The sequence below is a fragment of the Eutrigla gurnardus genome, assembly GCF_963514095.1.
Source record: "Eutrigla gurnardus genome assembly, chromosome: 20".
In the NCBI taxonomy this organism is placed as follows: domain Eukaryota; kingdom Metazoa; phylum Chordata; class Actinopteri; order Perciformes; family Triglidae; genus Eutrigla; species Eutrigla gurnardus.
In genome coordinates this window covers 7,122,351-7,146,177 of record NC_139931.1, presented here as the reverse complement: position 1 = coordinate 7,146,177, position 23,827 = coordinate 7,122,351, and the positions used below count along the sequence as shown (strand labels likewise).

Sequence of the window (23,827 nt, the reverse complement as noted above, 5' to 3'; positions counted from 1 at the left end):
TGAGTGTATGTTTACTTCATCTGTTTCTGTGTCACCATGGGGTGGAATGAATCACGGGCTGCAGGGGCCATTAGCGGGGCCTCTACGCTTCTGGTCTTGGTTTTCAGTGGAGCTGCATGTGCGAGGCTGTGAGGTGTGGAGCATACAGGCTGTGTTACCGTTTCTGCAGCACGCTTTCTCTTTTTATTGCGTTAATTCACATGCGACGAAGAGTTTGAGCTTCCTGGTGAGAAAATTGTTAATTTGCGCTGCTTTTGCGAGTTGTGGCTTCCAGGAGTGTTTGTGCTGTTTCCGTCCCTGACTCACCTCCTGTTAGACTGGCTCATCTTCAAGTGTGTGTGTGTACTGTTATCTGGAGACAGCTGTGCTCATGGGTTGCTCTCACTGGTTGAGGAGTATCCAGGCGTAGGCGGCTGGGAGGTGATACATTCCAAATCTGGAGGTCATAAAACATTCAGCATAAAAATAGAAAGCCTCCAATTTCCAACTTTTTTTTTTTTTTTTTTTTTTTTTAACGCTGTGTGTCTGTGGCTCTCTCTATCTGCTGCGCCTTCTTTGCAGACCGCTCGGGATTTCCTGTAGTTTCTCAGGTATTAGTGAATCAGCCAATACGTATACTAAGTATCCCGAAATGTTGCCTGCGTCAGTCGAAGGAAAAGTGAGTGGATTAAGTCTCGACTTCTGCCACATTTGGCTCAGATTACAACCTTCCTGCTCGGCCGTGCATGCGGAGGGAGGTGCTGCTTAGAGAGAAGCTCGGGGAGGAACGAGGAGCAGATAGGAGGTGGAGAGAGAGAGAGGAGGAGGTTTAGTGGGCAGAAGGGAAGAGAAATGGAGAAAGACTTAAACATGTGAGAAGAAGTCTGTCTGCAGGGAGAAAACAAAAAGAGAGAAATCCACTTTAACCTCCAGTCATTTGGGAGTAAAACTGAACCGACAGACCACAGCGCTCTGACGACTTGCCCAAAACTACAATTTACTTTCCATTTCCTCAACGAGTACACACAGCGTGGATTCAGGCAAATTCTTTTTATTTTTCCCACATAAATATTTTGTCATTTTTTCAAGGGGAAACTGTGTTGTTGACTTTCACCCCTTGTATCAGCATTGTATCCGGTCCCGTTAGATCGTTGCTTTAGGGCTCATCTCATTATCTAACTGGGATTTTGGACTCCTGGCGTGTTTTGTGTGCTCATGCTCAAGTGTTCAATGCATACATTCATCCTCACACAGATGACATGGTGAGGAATGTGGCAGCTGTTGTAGGAGTCCAAGGCGCTCTAATGACATACTCTGTTTCGGGCTGATTTTGTCAACCAATCACGAGCGGCTGTATGGACACTTTGTTCCGCTTCAACACGGACGGGATCCCGTGTTTACAGACGGACACACACATCATTCATCCGTCCTGTACGCTGCTCATCTCAGTTTCCTGTCCCATGCTTCCATTTTGGTTGTGTGTGTGTGTGTGTGTGTGTGTGTGTGTGTGTGTGTGTGTGTGTGTGTGTGTGTGTGTGTGTGTGTGTGTGTGTGTGTGTGTGTGTGTGTGTGTGTGTGTGTGTGTGTGTGTGTGTGTGTGTGTGTGTGTGTGTGTGTGTGTGTGTGTGTGTGTGTGTGTGTGTGTGTGTGTGTGTGTGTGTGTGTGTGTGTGTGTGTGTTAAATCTGCTCTAATATTTGAGTACACACAGAACGCACACGACTGTCATGTAAGAACACGGATTAACCTTTTCTTAAGGCCAAGTTTTTAATGATGACTCATTACCTTGTGATCTGCTGGTCTTGTGCTGGCCTGCTGAGTGCTATCCTGGTTCCACCGCATTCAGACGGTATTCATCTCCCTGACACAAACATAAAGGCCTTTTGATAGGCCTGCCTGGGACTTGGCTAGAAACATGGACATGTGCAGGTCACAAGGGAAGGAACTGGCGTTGCGATGAATCCTTTATCTGTGTGTGTGTGTGGGGTGCTTTGCATTTTATCTGTGTGTGTGTGTGGGAGGTGCTTTGCATTTTATCTGTGTGTGTGTGTGGGAGGTGCTTTGCATTTTATCTGTGTGTTTGTGAGAGGAGGTGCTTTGCATTTTATCTGTGTGTGTCAGACTTACACTGTTTGAAAATAAACTTAAATAACTGACAACGGTCTGACTGGTAAGTTTTAGTTTAATAAACACAATTTTCAACACTGCAAGAAATGATAGAAAAAATGAATGAAACGTACACCTGTTGTTTTTAAAGCAAATACATTATCAGTGACAGCTGTCTTAAACATCCTATATTTCCCAGGCAAGTCAAATCCATCCAAAGGTCCTTTACAGGAGAAACTATTCAAACATGGAGCTCAAACAAGCATCTTAATTAACTGATTAATTAACCTCCCTCTGATCACTAAGTCCAGTCCGACATAAAGGTGAGTGACTGACTGGGTGGGACTGAAACCCTGAAGACTCTGAGCCATTAAGAACCAGAACCATAATTTGGTTTTTAATCACACGTCTTAACCGGCATCTTAATGAATTAACAAAATAAGCAAATGTAGTACCTAATCAAATAACGACTTATGAGTCCTGCTGGCTTTGTGGTCCTTACTCTCCTTCAATACCTGTACCTGGGATCTCCTTTCCCAAGCATAATAATAATAAATCCTACAATACAAATAAATAAAATAATACAAATAATTGGAGCATTACTATCTTGGCCACCATCCCAAGGATTTTGTCTGTTCTCTGGTCTGTTGTAGTTTCCCGGTCTGTTGTAGTTTTCCGGTCTGTCGTAGTTTTCCGGTCTGTTGTAGTTTTCCGGTCTGTTGTAGTTTTCCGGTCTGTCGTAGTTTTCCGGTCTGTCGTAGTTTCCCGGTCTGTCGTAGTTTTCCGGTCTGTAGCACTGTTCCTGGAAGGAAAACTGGAAGGAGCACTTATCCTGGATCACAATAAACAGCAGCAGTCCGAGAACAGCGAGGTCACCCCACACGTTTCTGATGTGGGGAAGGTCAGCGTTGCTTCCAAAGCGGTTTCTGAGCTGCAACAGTTGCTGTAGGTTTTGTCCCAAAGAAAACTCCCTGATCTGTCTCAAGAGGTTCGTAGTGATCAGGTAGGTGTGATCTGGATCATAAATTTGCCCCTGATGCTGTGTGATATACACCTCGTCTATCACCTGCCCCCTGACACGGAACACGATCCTGTCCCTGTTGTCTACATACCCCCTTGGTGGACTAGTAACATAAGATGGAAGTTGCCTGCTTGTTGTTTCTTGATTGAGATTTCCAACGGTGTAGTACCGGTATTCACTTCCCCAAGGCAGCAGCTCCAACATCCCCTCATAGTTGCCATAATAATGCGAGCCATAATCGCTGTTTGGGTCAAAGGTCAGCTGTACGACATTACCGTCGATGTCGACCGTGTTGGCAAACCAGTGGAGCAGCAACAGAGTGTGCGTGGGCACAGATTGGCCAAAGTTGATTTGCTTCAAATCATTGATTGAATCGAGACTTCTCTGCACGGCCGACACCGAGGTCAGGGCGAAGAGCAGAACTACACAGCTACTCTTCATCATCCTGTGTAGATATTTAAAAAAAAATCACTTTTTGTTATTCAATCATACTGTACATTCTCAATCCATAAGTATTTGCAACTAGACATGCATCCAATGATTATTATCATGATTGATGAATCCTTCATTCTGATGAATATCTCATTCTAACACTTATCTGATATGATTACTATTACAGGTCTGTAACGGGTCGTCACATAAAGAGTAGAGAACGCGAACAAGAAAAAGAGTTAAATGCTTCACCGTGAAAACCAAACTAGTGATCAGAAAACAAGAGAGCTCACCTGCGTTCGTCTGCTGCTAACCGGTATCTGATCTCTGTGCTTGTGTGAGAGCACGTACAACTCTTTTTTTAGCTTTCCGTTTTCCTGTAAATGAAACGGGTAAAACAAGCTTTGATCAGGAAGTTTGATAATATGGGCGTTTGAATGAAACTCCCTCAGATCTGAAAAGGACAACAACAACAAAACCGACATAGTAGACATGGTAGGAATTAAATTCAATAATCGGAGGCAAAACAAAGTAAAGGACAGAACAGAACAACCTCTGTTCAGCTGTATTGTACAGCTGTCATATTGTGTATGACGTATTGCGTCATAAACACCTGGGGCCTCATGTATCAATGTTGCGTACGCACAAAAACGTGGCGTACGTAATTTTCCACGCCAACGTTCAGATGTATCAAAAGTGAAATGAGCGTGGAAATGTGCGGTGTCCCACGCCAGCTTCATGGCTGGCGTACGCACGTTTCTACAGCTATTGTTCCTTTGGCGACACTCTGAGGTGATGCTGGGAAACTGTTAATTATGTGAAAACAATTAGTCCTCAGAGTAATGTGCACATCAGAGACACATTAATGGACAATTAACACACACGTGTTTGCAATCATATGGATGGATATAAAAGCATGCGCAAAGTGATGAAAAAATGGCATTAACAATGGCAGCCTTGGCCTTGTTAGAAGACATCGCAAACGGTAACATCAGACGTGAGAGGGTGTTTAGAAAACGGGAGGATATGTTAGCAAATGACGACAACTGGCTCATGAGTCGTTTTAGGTTGCCGAGGCCAGTGTTACTGGAGCTGTGCGCAGAGCTGCGGCCGCCCCTAGAAAGAAACACAGCCAGGAGCCAGGGGTTGTCCGTGCCCACGCAGGTGCTGACCACTCTGGGGTTTCTGGCAACAGGAGCCTTCCAGAGGGAACTGGCCGACCAGTCAGGAGTGTGCCAGTCCACTCTGAGCCGAGCCATGCCAGCTGTGTGGGACGGGATCAGAATGTCATCCAGGTACATCAAATTCCCATACAATGCTGTTGAACAGGCCAACATTAAAGCGCAATTTGCAGCAAGAGCCGGTTTCCCTAATGTAATCGGAGCTATTGACTGCACACATGTTGCTATAAAAGCGCCATCACAGGATGAATTTGTTTTCGTCAACAGGAAACATTTTCATTCAATAAATGTTCAAATAATATGTGATGCGCAAATGCAGCTCACCAACATCGTGGCAAGGTGGCCTGGTTCAACGCATGACTCGTTCATTCTTACTAATAGCATGGTTGGTAACAGGCTGGAGGCTGGCACGGTGTGCGATGGGTGGCTTCTCGGTGAGTAAATGTATCCGTTTAATTGCGCCCCGAATGTAAACCAGCACAATGCCCATTTGGGCACGTGCATTCAAATACGTGCATTTGTTTTTCCCTGGTGAAAATAGAGTGGCAGAGCTATCTAACAAGCCCTTTATTGTCTCCTTGTGTTAAGTATTTGTGTCGATAAACGCGTGCGTAAAGTTGGAAATGTCACACTGCAGTAGCCACGGTGCACTTCTGCAGTCATTAATATAAGTGTGATCAGTCTTGTCAATCCTTGTAATGAAGTTGTTTTGTCCTTCTGTTTGTTTCCCACTAACGGTAGCATATATATATATATATATATATATATTACAAAAAGTAATAGTGATTCGTGCGCTGCTCCGACCCCACAGCGTTCACTGCCTCACACACACGCTCCCACTCACATTTCTTTTTTTTTGTGTTTATGCCTGATGAGAGGCTACCAAATAATACTGGTCTTCGAGTCTCAACTTCGTTTAAGAGCGTTTCGAGCTCAGACTCGGTGAAGCTGCGCTTCTTCCCTTTACTCATTTTGTAGATCTGATGGTGCAGAGAGGGGAATCCCCGGTGCAGGCCCTATTTAAATTAATTTCCATATTTAAATTTGGGCGTGGACAGCGAGGAGTTTAGCACTTCTACATGTGCGCTCAATTCCACGTTGATTGGGATGTACAAAGGAAAAGTGCTTGGATCCATGCGTACGCACACTTTGATACATCTGATCTTTTTTGTGCGTACGGCAGTTTCTGGATTCTAGCGTACGCCATGTTTCAGTAGGAAATCCACGCAATTCTTAGTACATGAGGCCCCTGGTCTGTCACCTTCAAAGCCGTCCTGTGTTCTGCTCCCTGACGTGAGTCTTCCAGAGTTTGGTTGTTGGTGAAAACCCAGCGATCATGTGGAATAATGCCATGGTAAATACTGAAAACAAAACATCAGAACATCAGGATCTCACCTGGGTTGGTCTGCTGCTGTTGCTGGTCTCTGGTCTCTGGTCTCTGGTTTCCTGGTTGTGAGAGCCTGCCTCCTCTAGGATATCGTTTCCCTGTAAATGAAACTGGGGACTCGAGCGTTGCTGGCGGTTACAGGAAGTTGAGTTATACAGTTGTTTGTGATTCTGAGCTTCTCTGTACTAGAAAAGGGAAAGTGATAATCCCTTACAAGTTCAAGTTTTAATCAGTACCAATAATTCATTTACTTTAATCAATACCAGTTCTGGTGCAAAATAGTGGACACTTTTTCTAAAAAAAACATTTTCAAGACGGTTAAGATTTCTACATCAGAAATTCAACAATGGTTGTTTTCATCGGTTTCTTTCCTTGAACTTAAACTAAAAAAAAAATAGAATAACTGATGTCAGTCTGGTAATCATTTATTGTTAAGTAATCACAATTTCCAGCATAACAGAAAGAATACAAAACCATAACTGAACGTTGTTTTATTTATCCATCAGAACAAATTACACTCTTTATCTCTATAGTTAACATCAGTAATCTCTCTCTCTCTCTCTCTCTCTCTCTATTTATTATCTTAGACTTTGATATTTGCACTCTTGTGTCTTTGAATTGCAACTGCTGTACAGCAATTTCTCTCAGGATGATAAAAATGTTATCCCCTGTGAAAACTTCCATTATACCAAAAATATAATATAATAGAAAATGCAATTAAACATGCGGTGGTGATGCAACAACAAACGATGCAGCAAATGCGACGGCACGGTCGGCGGTCGTTGTTCTGGGTTACGGAGGTGATGTGAGGAGTTGTCCTTCTAGCTACGTGGTCGTCAACTTCGCCTAAATACATCATCGTCATCACGTCACCTTGGTTTCGAATATCTCGAACAGCAGCGTCCCGATGGCTTCTTCTGGTCTCAGGCCTGTTGTTGGGTTGGTTCGAGGAGTTCTTCTCCTGGATCACAATAAACAACAGCAGTCCGAGGCAAGCGAGGCCAGCCCACGTGTTTCTGATGTGGGGAAGGTTAGCGTTGCTTCCAAAGCGGTTTCTGAGCTGCAACTGTTGCTGTTGGTTTTGTCCCAAAGAAAACTCTCTGATCTGTCTCAAGAGGTTCATAGTGATCCTGTAGGTGTGATCTGGATCATAAGATGTCCCCTGATGTTCATAAATGTCATAGTGCTGCGTCATATACACCTGGTCTATCCTCTGAAAAGCTCGCCGTCCTGTGTTCTGCTCCCTGACCCGGAAGATGATCCTGTCCCCGTTACTTCCCTCATACTCCGAAGGGGGATGGACAACGTAATGAGGAAGTTGCGTGGACAATTCTTCATTGAGATTGCCAATGGTGTAGTACTGGTATTCATTTCCAAAAGGCAGGGGGTCCAACAGCTCCTCATAGTTGCCATAATGATGGGAGCCGTAGTCTCCTCCGTTTGGGTCAAAGGTCAGCCATATGATGTTGTTGTTGTCGATGTCGACCTGGTTGGCAAACCAGTGGAGCAGCAACAGACTGTGCTTGGACACAGATTGGCCAAAGTTGACTTTCTTCAAAGCTTGGATTGACTTGAGCTTTTTCTGCCCGGCCGACACTGAGGTCAGGGCGAAGAGCAGAACTACACAGCTACTCTTCATCATCCTGTGTAGATATTTAAAAATTCTATTTTTATTATTCAATCATACTGTACATTCTCAATCCATAAGTATTTGTAACGTTGTAACATTTTGCGTTAAAATATAAACGCAACACTTTTGTTTTTGCTCCCATTTTTCATGAGATGGACTTAAAGATCTAAAATTCATTCCAGATACACAATATTACCATTTCTCTCAAACATTGTTCACAAATCTGTCTAAATGTGTGATAGTGAGCACTTCTGCTTTGCTGAGATAATCCATCCCACCTCACAGGTGTGCCACATCAAGATGCTGATCTGACATCATGATTAGTGCACAGGTGTACCTTATACTGCCCACAATAAAAGGCCACCCTGAAATGTGCAGTTTTGTCTCACAGCAAAATGCCACAGATGCCACAAGCATTGAGGGAGCATGCAATTGGCATGCTGACAGCAGGAATGTCAACCAGATCTGTTGCTCGTGCATTGAATGTTCATTTCTCCACCATAAGCCGTCTCCAAAGGCGTTTCAGAGAATATGGCAGTACATCCAACCGGCCTCACAGACCACGTGTAACCACACCAGCCCAGGACCTCCACATCCAGCAGGTTCACCTCCAAGATCGTCTGAGACCAGCCACTCAGACAGCTGCTGAAACAATTGGTTTGCATAACCAAACAATTTCTGCACAAACTGTCAGAAACCGTCTCAGGGAAGCTCAACTGCATGCTCGTCGTCCTCATCGGGGTCTTGACCTGACTCCAGCTCGTCGCCGTAACAGACTTGAGTGGGCAAATGCTCACATTCGATGGCGTCTGGCACGTTGGAGAGGTGTTCTCTTCACGGATGAATCTCGGTTTACATTGTTCAGGGCAGATGGCAGACAGCGTGTGTGGCGTCGTGTGGGTGAGCGCTTTGATGATGTCAATGTTGTGGATCGAGTGGCCCATGGTGGTGGTGGGGTTATGGTATGGGCAGGCATCTGTTATGGACGAAGAACACAGGTGCATTTTATTGATGGCATTTTGAATGCACAGAGATACCGTGATGAGATCCTGAGGCCCATTGTTGTGCCATACATCCATGAACATCACCTCATGTTTCAGCAAGATAATGCACGGCCCCATGTTGCAAGGATCTGTACACAATTCTTGGAAGCTGAAAATGTCCCAGTTCTTGCATGGCCAGCATACTCACCGGACATGTCACCCATTGAGCATGTTTGGGATGTGCTTGACCAGCGTATACGACAGCGTGTACCAGTTCCCACTAATATCCAGCAACTTCGCACAGCCATTGAAGAGGAGTGGACCAACATTCCACAGGCCACAATTGACAATCTGATAAACTCTATGCGAAGAAGATGTGTTGCACTGCATGAGACAAATGGTGGTCACACCAGATACTGACTAGTTCTGAGTCCCTAGACCCCCAATAAAGCAAAAAACTGCACATTTCAGGGTGGCCTTTTATTGTGGACAGTCTAAGGCACACCTGTGCACTAATCATGATGTCAGATCAGCATCTTGATGTGGCACACCTGTGAGGTGGGATGGATTATCTCAGCAAAGCAGAAGTGCTCACTATCACACATTTAGACAGATTTGTGAACAATGTTTGAGAGAAATGGTAATATTGTGTATCTGGAATGAATTTTAGATCTTTAAGTCCATCTCATGAAAAATGGGAGCAAAAACAAAAGTGTTGCGTTTATATTTTTGTTGAGTGTAGATATGCATCCAATGATTATTATCATGATTGATGAATCCTTTTTATAATTAATTCTGATGAATATCTCATTCTAACACTTATCTGATATGATTACTATTACAGGTCTGTAACGGGTCGTCACATAAAGAGGAGAGAACAAGAAAAAGAGTTAAATGCTTCACCGTGAAAACCAAACTAGTGATCAGAAAATAAGAGAGCTCACCTGCGTTCATCTGCTGCTAACCGGTATCTGATCTCTGTGCTTGTGTGAGAGCACGTACAACTTTTTTTTATAGCTTTCAGTTTTCCTGTAAATAAAATGGGTGAAACGAACTTTGATCAGGAAGTTTGATAATATGGGCGTTTGAATGAAACTCCCGCAGATCTGAAAAGGACAACAACAACAAAACCAACATAGTAGAATGGATGGTAGGAAATAAATTCAATAATCGGAGGCAAAACAAAGTAAAGGACAGAACAGAACAACCTCTGTTCAGCTGTATTGTACAGCTGTCATATTGTGTATGACGCATTGCGTCATAAACACCTGGTCTATCACCTTCAAAGCCGTCCTGTGTTCTGCTCCCTGATGTGAGTCTTCCAGAGTTTGGTTGTTGGTGAAAACCCAGCGATCATGTGGAACAATGCCAGTAAATACTGAAAACAACACATCAGAACATCAGAATCTCACCTGGGTTTGTCGGCTGCTGCTGCTGGTCCCTGGTTTCCTGGTTGTGAGAGCCTGCCTCTTCTAGGTTACCGATTCCCTGTAAATGAAACTGGGGACTCGAGCGTTGCTGGCGGTTACAGGAAGTTGAGTTATACAGTTGTTTGTTATTCTGAGACAAGTGATAATCCCTTACAAGTTCAAGTTTTAATCAGTACCAATAATTAATTTACTTTAATCAATACCAGTTCTGGTGCAAAATAGTGGACACTTTTTCTAAAAAAAAAAACATTTTCAAGACGGTTAAGATTTCTGCATCAGAAATTCAACAATGGTTGTTTTCATCGGTTTGTTTCCTTGAACTTAAACTAAAAAAAAATAGAATAACTGACGTCAGTCCGGTAATCATTTATTGTTAAGTAATCACAATTTCCAGCATAACAGAAAGAATACAAAACCATAACTGAACGTTGTTTTATTTATCCATCAGAACAAATTACACTCTCTTTATCTCTATCAGTTAACATCAGTAATCTCTCTCTCTCTCTCTCTCTCTCTCTCTCTCTCTCTCTCTCTCTCTCTCTCTCTCTCTCTCTCTCTCTATTTATTATCTTAGACTTTGATATTTGCACTCTTGTGTCTTTGAATTGCAACTGCTGCACAGCAATTTCTCTCAGGATGATAAAAATGTTATCCCCTCTGAAAACTTCCATTATACCAAAAATATAATATAAAAGAAAATGCAATTAAACATGCGGTGGTGATGCAACAACAAACGATGCAGCAAATGCGACGGTACGATCGGCGGTCGTTGTTCTGGGTTACGGGGGTGTAGTGAGGAGTGTTTGTGAGGGAGGTGCTTTGCATTTTATCTGTGTGTCAGACTTACACTGTTTGAAAATCAACTTAGTTTAAAATAACTGACAACAGTCTGACTGGTAAGTTTTAGTTTAATAAACACAATTTTCAACACTGCAGAAATGATAGAAAAAATGAATGAAACGTACACCTGTTGTTTATAAAGCAAATACATTATCAGTGACAGCTGTCTTAAACATATATTTTTCCCAGGCAAGTCAAATCCATCCAAAGGTCCTTTACAGGAGAAACTATTCAAACATGGAGCTCAAACAAGCATCTTAATTTACCTCCCTCTGATCACTAAGTCCAGTCTGACATAAAGGTGAGTGACTGACTGGGTGGGACTGAAACCCTGAAGACTCTGAGCCATTAAGAACCAGAACGGTGATTTGGTTTTTAATCACACATCTTAACCAGCATCTTAATGAATTAACAAAATGAGCAAATGTTGTAGCTAATCAAATAATAACGACTTATGAGTCCTGCTGGCTTTGTGGTCCTTACTCTCCTTCAATACCTGTACCTGGGATCTCCTTTCACAAACATAATAATAATAAATCCTACAATACAAATAAATAAAATAATTAAAATAATTGAAGCATTATTTTCCCGGCCCACCGAAGCGCCACCATCCCAAGGATTTTGTCTGTTTTCCGGTCTGTCGTAGTTTTCACGTCTGTAGCTCTGTTCCTGGAAGGAGCACTTTTCCTCGATCACAATAAACAGCAGCAGTCCGAGAACAGCCAGGTCACCCCACACGTTTCTGATGAGCCTCAACTGGGAATCGTTGGTGTTGCTTTCAAAGCGGTTTCTGAGCTGCTGTAGGTTTTGTCCCAAAGAAAACTCCCTGATCTGTCTCAAGAGGTTCGTAGTGATTAGGTAGGTCTGATCTGGATCATAAGGTTGCCCCTGATGCTGTGTGATATACACCTGGTCTATCACCTGCCGCCTGACACGGAACACAATCCTGTCGCTGTTGCCTTCATACCCCCTTGGTGGACTAGTAACATAAGATGGAAGTTGCCTGCTTGTAGTTTCTTGATTGAGATTTCCAACGGTGTAGTACGTGTATGCACTTCCCCAAGGCAGCAGCTCCAACATCCCCTCAAAGTTGCTATAATAATGCGAGCCATAATCGCTGTTTGGGTCAAAGGTCAGCCGTACGACATTACCGTCGATGTCGACCGTGTTGGCAAACCAGTGGAGCAGCAACAGAGTGTGCGTGGGCACAGATTGGCCAAAGTTGATTTGCTTCAAATCATCGATTGAATCGAGACTTCTCTGCACAGCCGACACCGAGGTCAGGGCGAAGAGCAGAGCTACACAGCTACTCTTCATCATCCTGTGTAGATATTTAAAAAAAACTATTTTACTATTCAATCATACTGTACATTCTCAATCCATAAGTATTTGCAACTAGACATGCATCCAATGATTATTATCATGATTGATGAATCCTTTTTATAATTAATTCTGATGAATATCTCATTCTAACACTTATCTGATATGATTACTATTACAGGTCTGTAACGGGTCGTCACATAAAGAGGAGAGAACACAATTCAATAATCGGAGGCAAAACAAAGTAAACAACAGAACAGAACAACCTCTGGCTACCATTCAGCTGTATTCAGGGTTGCATAACTGTGGAGCCACAACGGTCTCCTTCAGTATTCTCCTCCAGTATTCTCCTCCAGTATAAACAAAACGGTGACAGAATTCAAAACCGCCATCGGTTGAAAAAGATAGAAATCTGAGAAACTCTGTTTTGTGCAGTTTTTTGAGGCTGCAACTGTTGCTGTTGGTTTTGTCCCAAAACTCTCTGATCTGTCTCATGAGGTTCATAGTGATCCTGTAGGTGTGAACAAATTACACTCTTTATCTCTATAGTTAACATCAGTAATCTCTCTCTCTCTCTCTCTCTCTCTCTCTCTCTCTCTCTCTCTCTCTCTCTCTCTCTCTCTCTCTCTCTATTTATTATCTTAGACTTTGATATTTGCACTCTTGCGTCTTTGAATTGCAACTGCTGTACAGCAATTTCTCTCAGGATGATGAAAATGTTATCCCCTGTGAAAACTTTCATTATACCGAAAATATAATATAATATAAAATGCAATTACACATGCGACTGTGAAGCCACAACAAACGATGCAGCAAATGCAGCACAATTGGCAGTCGTTGTTCTGGGTTACGGGGGTGTAGTGAGGAGTTGCCCTTCTAGCTACGTGGTCGTCAACTTCATCGAAATAGATCACCACGTCACCTTGGTTTTGAATATCTGGAACAAAAGCGTTCTGATGGTTTCTTCTGTTCTCAGGCCTGTTGTTGGGTTGGTTCGAGGAGTTCTTCTCCTGGATCACAATAAACAGCAGCAGTCCGAGAACAGCGAGGTCACCCCACGTGTTTCTGATGTCGGGAAGGTTAGCGTTGCTTCCAAAGCGGTCTCTGAGCTGCAACTGTTGCTGTTGGTTTTGTCCCAAAGAAAACTCCCTGATCTGTCTCAAGAGGTTCATAGTGATCCTGTAGGTGTGATCTGGATCATAAGATGTCCCCTGATGTTCATAAATGTCATAGTGCTGCGTCATATACACCTGGTCTATCCTCTGAAAAGCTCGCCGTCCTGTGTTCTGCTCCCTGACCCGGAAGATGATCCTGTCCCCGTTACTTCCCTCATACTCCGAAGGGGGATCTACAACGTAATGAGGAAGTTGCGTGGACAATTCTTCATTGAGATTGCCAATGGTGTAGTACTGGTATTCATTTCCAGAAGGCAGGGGGTCCAACAGCTCCTCATAGTTGCCATAATGATGGGAGCCGTAGTCTCCTCCGTTTGGGTCAAAGGTCAGCCATATGTTGTTGTTGTTGTCGTCGATGTCAACCTGGTTGGCAAACCAGTGGAGCAGCAACAGAGTGTGCGTGGGCACAGATTGGCCAAAGTTGACTTTCTTCAAATCATTGATTGAATCGAGACTTCTCTGCACAGCTGACACCGAGGTCAGGGCGAAGAGCAGAACTACACAGCTACTCTTCATCATCCTGTGTAGATATTTAAAAAAAACACTTTTTATTATTCAATCATACTGTACATTCTCAATCCATAAGTATTTGCAACTAGATATGCATCCAATGATTATCATGATTTATGAATCCTTCATTCTGATGAATATCTCATTCTAACACTTATCTGATATGATTACTATTACAGGTCTGTAACGGGTCGTCACATAAAGAGGAGAGAACACGAACAAGAAAAAGAGTTAAATGCTTCACCGTGAAAACCAAACTAGTGATCAGAAAATAAGAGAGCTCACCTGCGTTCGTCTGCTGCTAACCGGTATCTGATCTCTGTGCTTGTGTGAGAGCACGTACAACTCTTTTTTTAGCTCTCCGTTTTCCTGTTAATGAAACGGGTAAAACAAGCTTTGATCAGGAAGTTTCATAATATGGGCGTTTGAATGAAACTCCCTCAGATCTGAAAAGAACAACAACAACAAAACCGACATAGTAGACATGGTAGGAATTCAATTCAATAATCGGAGGCAAAACAAAGTAAAGGACAGAACAGAACAACCTCTGTTCAGCTGTATTGTTCAGCTGTCATATTGTGTATGACGTATTGCGTCATAAACACCTGGGGTCTCATTTATAAAACTGTGCGTAGGATCCTTACTAAAAGTGTACGTACGCCAAAAAGCCAAAGTTTGCGTGCGCCAAAAAAAAATCTGATTTATAAAACTGCGCACGCAAGCTGTACGCAATGTTCCCTTTATAAATCACAGGACCACCTACAAGTGTGCGTACCTGAATCCCGCCCTGTACACGCCCTCATTTTACTATATTAATGAGCCGGCATGCAATCGTTTCCGTGTGGTGAATCACGGCGACAGGTCAGGAAAAAAGCGAAGAAACGTAACTTTTCAGAAACGGAGAAAGAGTCACTTGTTGGGGAGGTGGAGGCCCGGAAAATAATTTAATTTAGTGGCCACAGCAGCGGGATCACGAATAAAAAGACGCAGTGCGAGTGGCAACACATTTTAAACTTTAATTGTATATAAAACAAAAAGTTAAATAGTTTCTGTCCTTCCAGAGTTTGGTTGTTGGTGAAAACCCAGCGATCATGTGGAATAATGCCGTGGTAAATACTGAAAACAAAACATCAGAACATCAGGATCTCACCTGGGTTGGTCTCCTGGTTGTGAGAGCCTGCTCCTTCTAGGTTACCGTTTCCCTGTAAATCAAACTGGGGACTCGAGCGTACAGGAAGTTGAGTTATACAGTTGTTTGTTATTCTGAGACAAGTGATAATCCCTTACAGGTTCAAGTTTTAATCAGTACCAATAATTAATTTACTTTAATCAATACCAGTTCTGGTGCAAAATAGTGGACACTTTTTCTAAAAAAAAAAGAAAAAAAAGAAAAACATTTTCAAGACGGTTAAGATTTCTGCATCAGAAATTCAACAATGGTTGTTTTCATCGGTTTGTTTCCTTGAACTTAAACTAAAAAAAAAAAAATAGAATAACTGACGTCAGTCTGGTAATCATTTATTGTTAAGTAATCACAATTTCCAGCATAACAGAAAGAATACAAAACCATAACTGAAAGTTGTTTTATTTATCCATGAGAACAAATTACACTCTTTATCTCTATAGTTAACATCAGTAATCTCTCTCTCTCTCTCTCTCTCTCTCTCTCTCTCTCTCTATTTATTATCTTAGACTTTGATAGCAAAGCAAATTTCTCTCAGGATTAGGGTTGTCACAAGAACCGATACTTCGGTACCAATTCGATGCCGACACGAAAAAAATAATTCGATACTTGCTTTTTCCTGGTAACGTCAGAACCGAATATACAACTTTTCACTCGGCGAGCCGTGTCGATTCTTGGCGGGACTGACGGGGGCAGTATATGCGTGTGAGCAGCACAGAGCAGTAAGCGGCGCTGAAGAAGAAAACTTGCCGTCTTCGAAAAAAATGGCTTCTGCAGGTGGGAGCGAAAGCACAACACGTCGGCTCGTCGACAAGACAGGTGCGAAGAGTCGCGTGTGGAAATATTTTGCATTCGAGGCGGATGAATCCGGAGCAATTCTTGATTCAAACAAGCCGACATGCAAAAAGTGCCTCATGACCATATTTATAAGCACAGTATTGTTTGTTTTTATACTGGATGGCTATAGGTCTGTTGGCAGCTGGTACTGCAATTTAAATTCTGTGCAAAAAGATCTTAAAGCACAGTGGTGTTAAATACTTGACAGTTTGAAGCAGTTTTCAATAAATTAGTGAATTTAAAAGTACATGGGTCCTGTTTTTGTTTTTTTTAAATTGTGGTATCGAATTAGTATCGAGAATCGTGGAAATTCACAGATATTGGTATCGACTACTGAAATTCTGGTATCGTGACAACCCTACTCAGGATGATGAAAATGTTATCCCCTGTGAAAACTTCCATTATACCAAAAATATAATATAATAGAAAATGCAATTAAACATGCGGTGCAACAAACGATGCAGCAAATGCGACGGCACGATCGGCAGTCGTTTTTCTGGGTTACGGAGGTGATGTGAGGAGTTGTCCTTCTAGCTACGTGGTCGTAGTAGCTAGAAGGACACGTGATATACACCTGGAAGATTTTAAAAGAAGGTGTTAACATGAAAAATAATATCACTCCGTAAAAGCGTCAAAAACACTGCTGGAGTTCATCATGATAACGCGGATCTAACGTATAATATGGAGTGAAATTAAATGTGTGCGAGTCATCTAAACTGTAATAGTTGTGCTCACGTTTATTTCCTACAATCTGACATCTGTATCGCTGATTCCCCTCCAGTCTCCAGAATGTGCGTACTGGTACGCATGCCTCAGAGTTTGCTTACAGGTACGCACACTTTCCCGTCAAGTTTGGTTTTTATAGATCACAACTTTTGCGTGGAAAGTGGCGTACGCATGTTTCCAGCCCCGTTTTGTGCGTACGAAAGCTTTATAAATGAGGCCCCTGGTCTGTCACCTGCAAAGCTCACCATCCTGTGTTCTGCTCCCTGACATGAGTCTTCCAGAGTTTGGTTGTTGGTGAAAACCCAGCGATCATGTGGAATAATGCCGTGGTAAATACTGAAAACAAAACATCAGAACATCAGGATCTCACCTGGGTTGGTCTGCTGTAGTTGTGAGAGCCTGCTCCTTCTAGGTTACCGTTTCCCTGTAAATTAAACTGGGGACTCGAGCGTTGCTGGCGGTTACAGGAAGTTGAGTTATACAGTTGTTTGTTATTCTGAGTCAAGTGATAATCCCTTACAAGTTCAAGTTTTAATCAGTACCATGATTCATTTACTTTAATCAATACCAGTTCTGGTGCAAAATTAGTGGACACTTTTTCTAAAAAAAAAAAAAAAACATTTTCAAGACTGTTAAGATTTCTGCATCAGAAATTCAACAATGGTTGTTTTCATCGGTTTGTTTCCTTGAACTTAAACTAAAAAAAAAATAGAATAACTGACGTTAGTCCGGTAATCATTTATTGTTAAGTAATCACAATTTCCAGCATAACAGAAAGAATACAAAAACATAACTGAAAGTTGTTTTATTTATCCATCAGAACAAATTACACTCTTTGGGCCCTAGTTTCGTAGACCAGGCGCAGTCAGCTTTCAGCGCACCTGCGCCGCGCCGACGGGGTGTGTCCGCCTGGACTTTGCAAGTTTCGTGCACCGCGCAGGCTCGCGCAGGCACACCTCCCGTCTCGCCCACCGGCGCAAGTGGGAAAGAGGGAGGAGAAGAAGGCGTGAGTGGGAGACGAGGAGGAGACGAGGCGTGGACTGGGATTAATACAGCCGATTCAGATCTTCACCAATCAAATGAGCTCCTCTCCTCTCCTTTAATGCGTTAGGGGAGGTTCAGTGCAAGATCCGTCACTTGACAACCCGATGACAGAAGCAGCGCCGGCGCTCCCACCACGCGTAGGACGCTGTGCTGGCGCTGTGCGTGCGTATCATAATGATAACAATGCCGATATTATAAAAAACAGGAGAGAGAGGGAGATGTTTTGGTCCGAGAGGCTGAGTTTCCGTTACGCGTGCCATCCGCCTTTGATCTGATGTCAGATGTGACGGGACAATCTATATAGATATAAATTCACGTGTTGATTCAATTAGTTGCATTAAATAGTGTTTGTTGTGATAATTTATTGCATTTAAATGTGCCCCGAACTGTGGAAACCTGCCTGTGAGATCTCGGTGACGTGTACGCACTGCGCGCCGTCAGCCAAACTTCCACTCCGCCAGCTGTGATTCGCATTGAATGAATGGACTTTATTTACGCCTTGTGCCGAGAGTAGACCAGGTTGGAGCTGGCGGGCTTTCAGCGCAGTTTCGGCGCAGCTTTTTGCCACGAAACTTCCGCTACGCCAAGCTGAATTTGTGACGCCTCCCCCCTGGCGCAGGCGATCCACCAAACTGCCAAACTGACCGTGCGCAAGGCTGCGCAGGTCGAAACTTGCATTGCGCCGGCTCCGCCACCCTGCGCCGCCCTGCGCCACGAAACTAGGGCCCATAATCTCTATAGTTAACATCAGTAATCTCTATCTCTATCTCTCTCTCTCTGTCTCTCTCTCTCTTTATTATCTTAGACTTTGATAGCAAAGTAAAGTTCTCTCAGGATGATAAATGTTATCCCCTCTGAAAACTTCCATTATACCAAAAATATAATATAATAGAAAATGCAATTACACATGCGACGGTGATGCCACAACAAACGATGCGACGGCACGATCGGCGGTCGTTGTACTGGGTTACGGGGGTGTAGTGAGGAGTTGTCCATCTAGCTACGTGGTCGTCAACTTCATCGAAATACATCGCCACGTCACCTTGGTTTTGAATATCTTGAACAGCAGCGTCCCGATGGCTTCTTCTGGTCTCAGGCCTGTTGTTGGGTTGGTTCGAGGAGTTCTTCTCCTGGATCACAATAAACAACAGCAGTCCGAGGCAAGCGAGGCCAGCCCACGTGTTTCTGATGTCGGGAAGGTTAGCGTTGCTTCCAAAGCGGTTTCTGAGCTGCAACTGTTGCTGTTGGTTTTGTCCCAAAGAAAACTCTCTGATCTGTCTCAAGAGGTTCATAGTGATCCTGTAGGTGTGATCTGGATCATAAGATGTCCCCTGATGTTCATAAATGTCATAGTGCTGCGTCATATACACCTGGTCTATCCTCTGAAAAGCTCGCCGTCCTGTGTTCTGCTCCCTGACCCGGAAGATGATCCTGTCCCCGTTACTTCCCTCATACTCCGAAGGGGGATCTACAACGTAATGAGGAAGTTGCGTGGACAATTCTTCATTGAGATTGCCAATGGTGTAGTACTGGTATTCATTTCCAAAAGGCAGGGGGTCCAACAGCTCCTCATAGTTGCCATAATGATGGGAGCCGTAGTCTCCTCCGTTTGGGTCAAAGGTCAGCCATATGATGTTGTTGTTGTCGATGTCGACCTGGTTGGCAAACCAGTGGAGCAGCAACAGACTGTGCTTGGACACAGATTGGCCAAAGTTGACTTTCTTCAAAGCTTGTATTGACTTGAGCTTTTTCTGCCCGGCCGACACTGAGGTCAGGGCGAAGAGCAGAACTACACAGCTACTCTTCATCATCCTGTGTAGATATTTAATAATTCTATTTTTATTATTCAATCATACTGTACATTCTCAATCCATAAGTATTTGTAACGTTGTAACATTTTGCGTTAAAATATAAACGCAACACTTTTGTTTTTGCTCCCATTTTTCATGAGATGGACTTAAAGATCTAAAATTCATTCCAGATACACAATATTACCATTTCTCTCAAACATTGTTCACAAATCTGTCTAAATGTGTGATAGTGAGCACTTCTGCTTTGCTGAGATAATCCATCCCACCTCACAGGTGTGCCACATCAAGATGCTGATCTGACATCATGATTAGTGCACAGGTGTACCTTATACTGCCCACAATAAAAGGCCACCCTGAAATGTGCAGTTTTGTCTCACAGCAAAATGCCACAGATGCCACAAGCATTGAGGGAGCGTGCAATTGGCATGCTGACAGCAGGAATGTCAACCAGATCTGTTGCTCGTGCATTGAATGTTCATTTCTCCACCATAAGCCGTCTCCAAAGGCGTTTCAGAGAATATGGCAGTACATCCAACCGGCCTCACAACCGCAGACCACGTGTAACCACACCAGCCCAGGACCTCCACATCCAGCAGGTTCACCTCCAAGATCGTCTGAGACCAGCCACTCAGACAGCTGCTGAAACAATTGGTTTGCATAACCAAACAATTTCTGCACAAACTGTCAGAAACCGTCTCAGGGAAGCTCAACTGCATGCTCGTCGTCCTCATCGGGGTCTTGACCTGACTCCAGCTCGTCGCCGTAACAGACTTGAGTGGGCAAATGCTCACATTCGATGGCGTCTGGCACGTTGGAGAGGTGTTCTCTTCACGGATGAATCTCGGTTTACATTGTTCAGGGCAGATGGCAGACAGCGTGTGTGGCGTCGTGTGGGTGAGCGCTTTGCTGATGTCAATGTTGTGGATCGAGTGGCCCATGGTGGTGGTGGGGTTATGGTATGGGCAGGCATCTGTTATGGACGAAGAACACAGGTGCATTTTATTGATGGCATTTTGAATGCACAGAGATACCGTGATGAGATCCTGAGGCCCATTGTTGTGCCATACATCCATGAACATCACCTCATGTTTCAGCAAGATAATGCACGGCCCCATGTTGCAAGGATCTGTACACAATTCTTGGAAGCTGAAAATGTCCCAGTTCTTGCATGGCCAGCGACGGCGTGTACCAGTTCCCACTAATATCCAGCAACTTCGCACAGCCATTGAAGAGGAGTGGACCAACATTCCACAGGCCACAATTGACAATCTGATAAACTCTATGCGAAGAAGATGTGTTGCACTGCATGAGGCAAATGGTGGTCACACCAGATACTGACTGGTTCTGAGTCCCCAGACCCCCAATAAAGCAAAAAACTGCACATTTCAGGGTGGCCTTTTATTGTGGACAGTCTAAGGCACACCTGTGCACTAATCATGATGTCAGATCAGCATCTTGATGTGGCACACCTGTGAGGTGGGATGGATTATCTCAGCAAAGCAGAAGTGCTCACTATCACACATTTAGACTGATTTGTGAACAATGTTTGAGAGAAATGGTAATATTGTGTATCTGGAATGAATTTTAGATCTTTAAGTCCATCTCATGAAAAATGGGAGCAAAAACAAAAGTGTTGCGTTTATATTTTTGTTGAGTGTAGATATGCATCCAATGATTATTATCATGATTGATGAATCCTTTTTATAATTCATTCTGATGAATATCTCATTCTAACACTTATCTGATATGATTACTATTACAGGTCTGTAACGGGTCGTCACATAAAGAGGAGAGAACACGAACAAGAAAAAGAGTTAAATGCTTCACCGTGAAAACCAAACTAGTGATCAGAAAATAAGAGAGCTCACCTGCGTTCGTCTGCTGCTAACCGGTATCTGATCTCTGTGCTTGTGTGAGAGCACGTACAACTCTTTTTATAGCTTTCAGTTTTCCTGTAAATAAAACGGGTAAAACGAACTTTGATCAGGAAGTTTGATAATATGGGCGTTTGAATGAAACTCCCGCAGATCTGAAAAGGACAACAACAACAAAACCAACATAGTAGAATGGATGGTAGGAAATAAATTCAATAATCGGAGGCAAAACAAAGTAAAGGACAGAACAGAACAACCTCTGTTCAGCTGTATTGTACAGCTGTCATATTGTGTATGACGCATTGCGTCATAAACACCTGGTCTATCACCTTCAAAGCCGTCCTGTGTTCTGCTCCCTGAGTCTTCCAGAGTTTGGTTGTTGGTGAAAACCCAGCGATCATGTGGAATAATGCCAGTAAATACTGAAAACAAAACATCAGAACATCAGGATCTCACCTGGGTTGGTCTGCTGCTGCTGCTGGTCTCTGGTTTCCTGGTTGTGAGAGCCTGCTCCTTCTAGGTTACCGTTTCCCTGTAAATTAAACTGGGGACTCGAGCGTTGCTGGCGGTTACAGGAAGTTGAGTTATACAGTTGTTTGTTATTCTGAGACAAGTGATAATCCCTTACAAGTTCAAGTTTTAATCAGTACCAATAATTAATTTACTTTAATCAATATCAGTTCTGGTGCAAAATAGTGGACACTTTTTCTAAAAAAAAAAAACATTTTCAAGACGGTTAAGATTTCTGCATCAGAAATTCAACAATGGTTGTTTTCATCGGTTTGTTTCCTTGAACTTAAACTAAAAAAAAAATAGAATAACTGACGTCAGTCCGGTAAGCATTTATTGTTAAGTAATCACAATTTCCAGCATAACAGAAAGAATACAAAACCATAACTGAACGTTGTTTTATTTATCCATCAGAACAAATTACACTCTTTATCTCTATCAGTTAACATCAGTAATCTCTCTCTCTCTCTCTCTCTCTCTCTCTCTCTCTCTCTCTCTCTCTCTCTCTCTCTCTCCCTCTCTCTATTATCTTAGACTTTGATATTTGCACTCTTGTGTCTTTGAATTGCAACTGCTGCACAGCAATTTCTCTCAGGATGATAAAAATGTTATCCCCTCTGAAAACTTCCATTATACCAAAAATATAATATAATAGAAAATGCAATTAAACATGCGACGGTGATGCCACAACAAACGATGCAGCAAATACGACGGCACGATCGGCGGTCGTTGTTCTGGGTTACGGGGGTGTAGTGAGGAGTTTTTGTGAGGGGAGGTGCTTTGCATTTTATCTGTGTGTCAGACTTACACTGTTTGAAAATCAACTTAGTTTAAAATAACTGACAACAGTCTGACTGGTAAGTTTTAGTTTAATAAACACAATTTTCAACACTGCAGAAATGATAGAAAAAATAAATGAAACGTACACCTGTTGTTATTAAAGCAAATACATTATCAGTGACAGCTGTCTTAAACATACTATTTTCCCCAGGCAAGTCAAATCCATCCAAAGGTCCTTTACAGGAGAAACTATTCAAACATGGAGCTCAAACTCTGCAGGATTTAGGTTCAAGCAAACCCTAAAGCATCTTACTTAACTGATCCTCGCGCTGATCACTAAGTCCAGTCTGACATAAAGGTGAGTAACTGACTGGGTGGGACTGAAACCCTGAAGACTCTGAGCCATTAAGAACCAGAACGGTGATTTGGTTTTTAATCACACGTCTTAACCGGCATCTTAATGAATTAACAAAATAAGCAAATGTAGTACCTAATCAAATAATAACGACTTATGAGTCCTGCTGGCTTTGTGGTCCTTACTCTCCTTCAATACCTGTACCTGGGATCTCCTTTCCCAAACATAATAATAAATGCTACAATACAAATAAATAAAATAATTGATTTAATCAAAGCATCCCAAGGATTTTGTCTGTTTTCCGGTCTGTCGTAGTTTTCACGTCTGTAGCTCTGTTCCTGGAAGGAGCACTTTTCCTCGATCACAATAAACAGCAGCAGTCCGAGAACAGCGAGGTCACCCCACGTGTTTCTGATGAGCCTCAACCGGGAATCGTCGGCGTTGCTTCCAAAGCGGTTTCTGAGCTGCTGTAGGTTTTGTCCCAAAGAAAACTCCCTGATCTGTCTCAAGAGGTTCGTAGTGATCAGGTAGGTGTGATCTGGATCATAAGGTTGCCCCTGATGCTGTGTGATATACACCTGGTCTATCACCTGCCCCCTGACACGGAACACGATCCTGTCCGTGTTGCCTACATACCCCCTTGGTGGACTAGTAACATAAGATGGAAGTTGCCTGCTTGTTGTTTCTTCATTGAGATTTCCAACGGTGTAGTAC

General features: G+C 43.0%; 3 protein-coding genes across 10 annotated transcripts in view; 1 reads left to right on the top strand and 2 right to left on the bottom strand.

Annotated features, from left to right (window-relative positions):
* The window catches only part of LOC311031004 (septin-9-like), an 83,898-nt gene that overhangs the window by 26,114 nt on the left and 33,957 nt on the right, over positions 1–23,827 (top strand). The gene's annotated exons all lie outside the window — the stretch shown is intronic.
* On the bottom strand, positions 2,143–23,304 carry LOC311031008 (uncharacterized protein). Of its 6 annotated transcripts, XM_084037095.1 has the most exons (4): positions 21,925–23,304; positions 21,463–21,546; positions 18,755–19,595; positions 14,187–16,509 (listed from the first exon to the last, which is right to left on the bottom strand). In XM_084037095.1, exons 3-4 carry the CDS (start codon positions 19,592–19,594, stop codon positions 16,393–16,395), a joined length of 957 nt encoding a protein of 318 aa, XP_083893221.1. In that variant the 5' UTR covers position 19,595; positions 21,463–21,546; positions 21,925–23,304; the 3' UTR covers positions 14,187–16,392. The 6 variants fall into 6 exon arrangements, 3 of the variants coding, with proteins under 3 accessions (XP_083893221.1, XP_083893219.1, XP_083893220.1); XR_014599030.1 differs by lacking the exons at positions 14,187–16,509; positions 18,755–19,595; positions 21,463–21,546; positions 21,925–23,304 and adding exons at positions 2,143–3,550; positions 3,831–3,890; positions 9,721–9,759; XR_014599031.1 differs by lacking the exons at positions 14,187–16,509; positions 18,755–19,595; positions 21,463–21,546; positions 21,925–23,304 and adding exons at positions 2,143–3,550; positions 3,831–3,914; positions 6,114–6,316.
* On the bottom strand, positions 6,515–9,747 carry LOC311031007 (uncharacterized protein). Its single transcript, XM_084037092.1, has 2 exons — positions 9,663–9,747; positions 6,515–7,748 (listed from the first exon to the last, which is right to left on the bottom strand). Exon 2 carries the CDS (start codon positions 7,745–7,747, stop codon positions 6,767–6,769), a length of 981 nt encoding a protein of 326 aa, XP_083893218.1. The 5' UTR covers position 7,748; positions 9,663–9,747; the 3' UTR covers positions 6,515–6,766.